A 3470-nucleotide genomic window follows, 5' to 3' on the forward strand; every position below is an offset into this window, starting at 1 on the left:
CGCTGAATGTTTTGCTCGGGTTGTGCAGGCTTCTTTGGGGGCGTGCAGAAGGCAATGAGATTCGGTGAGGGATGGGATGCAAGGATGTTTGATACGGCACGGGAGAGGCTGCTAACGGATGGTTAGCAACAACTGGGACAGGCTGGTCAGAGGAGTGACAGACTCCTTGAGTGTCTGACTGCCAGGCGCAAGTTGCAAACCTTTTTCTCGCTTTCTCAGCTCATGCCGTGAATGTATTTTGCAGTGAAAGTATACCAAAATGGGTCCACGAAGTTATTCGGCCGATAGCAGCAGAATTGGAGATTTTTATGCCACAGCCCTTTGCGGGTGAAATTCTGGGATTGTGCAAAGCACTGGGAATAAGTCTTGGAGATGGAGTCTTGCTTAACTTCGCCTACGAATCTACTGCGTAAGTGTCTGGTACTTACCGAACCTGGTAGAAACGGATGTAGAGATTCATTTTAGTTCAGCGTGGGAGAAACACACAAAAAGGCAGGTGAACACACGTGGCAGATGATTTGCGCTGTTCATTCTCATACTGTTTCATACGTTCAGCTGGAGGGTTTCATTCTCATTAGGCAGTTTGTGTCCTGAATGGAACAAGAAACGCAAAGCAGTATTTTTATTTGTTAATAAAGGTAACGTGTAGCTGTAATGTTTTTGCGTGTGTATATCTGTATAAATGTATAAAAGTATAAAAATAATTTCTGCTAATAAGGAAGGGCCACCCATTCAAAGTATTTGGGTTCATTTATGTTTGAAGATCATGCAATGTACTCTTTTGTCGTTCAAATTGTCGTATTTCACCAAAAAGGAAACTAGAAGAATTAGTTGCAATCTAATTATTTTAACCATTCATCTGAGATAAAGTTGCTTCCACACCATTTTCTGATTAAATGAATGTTCACAATGACTGTATAACGTAATTTGCATAATGGAGAAGCGATGTAGTATCTTTATGACAGCAAACAAAACCTCAGTAGAAAAAATACTCAGTTTCATTGTCTTTTTTTACCCTAGAAGCATGTGCAGGAGATTAATAAACACTTGTTGCTCCCTGTGAGGATCCTAAAAATATTTCTCTGTATAAGTTTTAATAAAAAACACGTGCATACAGCCACTTGTACGCATTTTGATTATTATTTTTCTTAATGCGTGGTATTTGTTTGAAGTGATCTTCTTTTTTTTTTTTTTTAGTAAGGATTAATATCAGATAAGATAGTCATTTAAATGCTAGCTTTCTTAGTATTTCACAGAGGACCCTTATCATTCTTAGCCCTGGTAAGGTCCATGAAATTTTCTCAGCTCTAACGATACTAAAAAAACCCCATCAACTGGGAACTTCACTATTTGTCTGCAAAATTTACCTTTACAGTTTTGAAAGACAATGTTACGAGTCGCTGGAATGACAAACTCGTAACTCTCAAATTGTAGAGAAGATAAATTTTTAATACCCTGCTAATTCAATATACTTCACAAAAAAGCCTGTTTCAGCGAAACTGAAAGTGCTATTAAAAAAGGAATTTTGGCACACTTCCTCTTCTAGAGAAGAGGTTAGACTATTATTGAAACGGCTGACATTTTAACAACAACTGATGTTTTCAGTTTGAAAGGACTTTGTTTGAACTTCTTTTCAAGTTGTGATTAAAAATATAAAGGGGGTCCAAATTGAAATGAAATAATCTATAATCGTCAAAATGAAATCCAGAAAGTTTCAGACTGATACTTTGTGGACATTTTTAGATGTCAGCTTTTTGTCTCGATTTAGAAAAGAAGTAAAATGAAACAATGAAATTTTTTCCAAGTGGAAATGCTGCTTCATATCTGGTCTGTAATATCTGTCCTGATGCAGACAGTAGTAGTGCAACTTTTGACTTTCTCAGCCAGGTGGGACCTGATAAGTATTGTACAGTTTTGTATGCTAGACTCTGTGGGAAAGGACTTTCCTTTATGGATATCGTGCATAAGTCATATAGGACATTGTAGTGTTGTGTAGTTATGCAGTCAAACCATTCTGTCCCCTTTTTTTTTTTCCTCCAATTTGAAATTAAAACCTGTAAGAAATGTTATCAAAAAGTATAGGATCAGACTGTTCTCTCAGGTTGGGAAGCATAAGTGTTAATGATACAATGCAGGCTCCTCTTTGTATGCTTACATTAGTAAAATACTTCGCAGAAGATAAAACTTAGTTACTCCTTCTGAAATGTTGAGCTAGTTCAACTATAATATTGAAAGCGTGGTCATAGCTTTTTCTTAAATCATTCCTTTTCCTTTTTGTTTTTGAAGCTTCTGTACTAGTATTGTCGCTCAGGATGACAAAGGAAACATTTACCATGGTCGGAACCTGGATTATGATTTTGTCGATATATTAAAAAAGATTACAATTGATGTGCAGTTTATAAAAAGTGGGCAGGTATGATCTGTGGTTGACATGGCTGGGTGGTATTCTGTGAAGGAATGGGGTACGGTCGTACAGCTGCGTAGGCAGCGGGGTTTAGTGTAGGAATGTGGTTCCTATCTGAAGTTTACTGGATTATTAGAGCACCGCAGCCGCTCTCTCTAGGAACGCGGGATGAATGCTGGTTTTCTTTGCTTTCTGGACACTCAGTTTGTGGTGATAAACTGGAACAAGTAGAACAGCATAATCTAGTATCTTAAGACCATTATTTGGACGGAGATGTTGAAAGAAGGAAATGTCAGGATACTAGAAAAGAAATACTAGAGAATATAGAAAAGAGCAGTTTTGGCAAGGACCGATTCTAAGGCTTTTTTTCTAAGGCCTTGTTAATTTTTGTGACCAAGGTGTGTGTTTTAGATGAAAATTTCCAAAAATGAACCAGTTGCTAGCGCAGTCCTCGTTAGTGTGCTTTTCTTAATATTCATTACTCCGTTTTGCAAATGGAGAATTCTTTGTTTCTTGCTTGGGTACTTGCTAACTTGAGCAAAACTTTTGTAGCAGTTGGTGATCATGAAGAAATTAAATGTAGTGAATTTTGGTCCTTGGAGTCTTTTTATAATTTACTTTGCAAGTTTTACTGTAATTTAAGGCAAAGTGTTTTATAGCAACTTAGGAAAAAGTACAGGATGCTGCTTCAGAGTATTGCCTATACTGTGTAAGTAGTGTTCTGTTCCAGAATGCTAAAATACTGCATGTTTCCTGATTTCAGATAGCGTATCAAGGCACCACGTTTCTTGGTTACGTAGGCTTATGGACTGGACAAAGTCCACACAAGTTCACGATCTCCGGTGATGAACGAGGTAAAATAAATCTGTCTTCCACGCTTGATGTTATGTACGCTATTTCAGTTGATTGTTGCCTGCTCTGGCCCTTCTCTCGCATTCTCCCAGAGGGAAAAATACAATTAAGGTTGCCAGGAGGGAGCTGAGATTGAATGACTTCTCTGGCCCTCAGGGGGTAAAATCACACATGCTGCCAGTTTTTGGCTGCTGCGTAGGAGAAAGGCCTTTGT

General features: G+C 38.1%; 1 protein-coding gene across 1 annotated transcript; it reads left to right on the forward strand.

The window, feature by feature from the left end:
- Positions 1-257: 257 nt before the first annotated feature.
- Positions 258-3258, forward strand: LOC104082583 (N-acylethanolamine-hydrolyzing acid amidase-like; the record flags this gene model as incomplete). The annotated part of the gene is made up of 3 exons (XM_009585775.1): positions 258-409; positions 2287-2413; positions 3168-3258. Coding segments are annotated over exons 1-3 (319 nt in total), but the record flags the coding sequence as incomplete, so codon positions are not given.
- Positions 3259-3470: the final 212 nt, after the last annotated feature.

This window comes from Fulmarus glacialis, unplaced genomic scaffold, assembly GCF_000690835.1.
Source record: "Fulmarus glacialis isolate BGI_N327 unplaced genomic scaffold, ASM69083v1 Scaffold48730, whole genome shotgun sequence".
NCBI lineage: Eukaryota > Metazoa > Chordata > Aves > Procellariiformes > Procellariidae > Fulmarus > Fulmarus glacialis.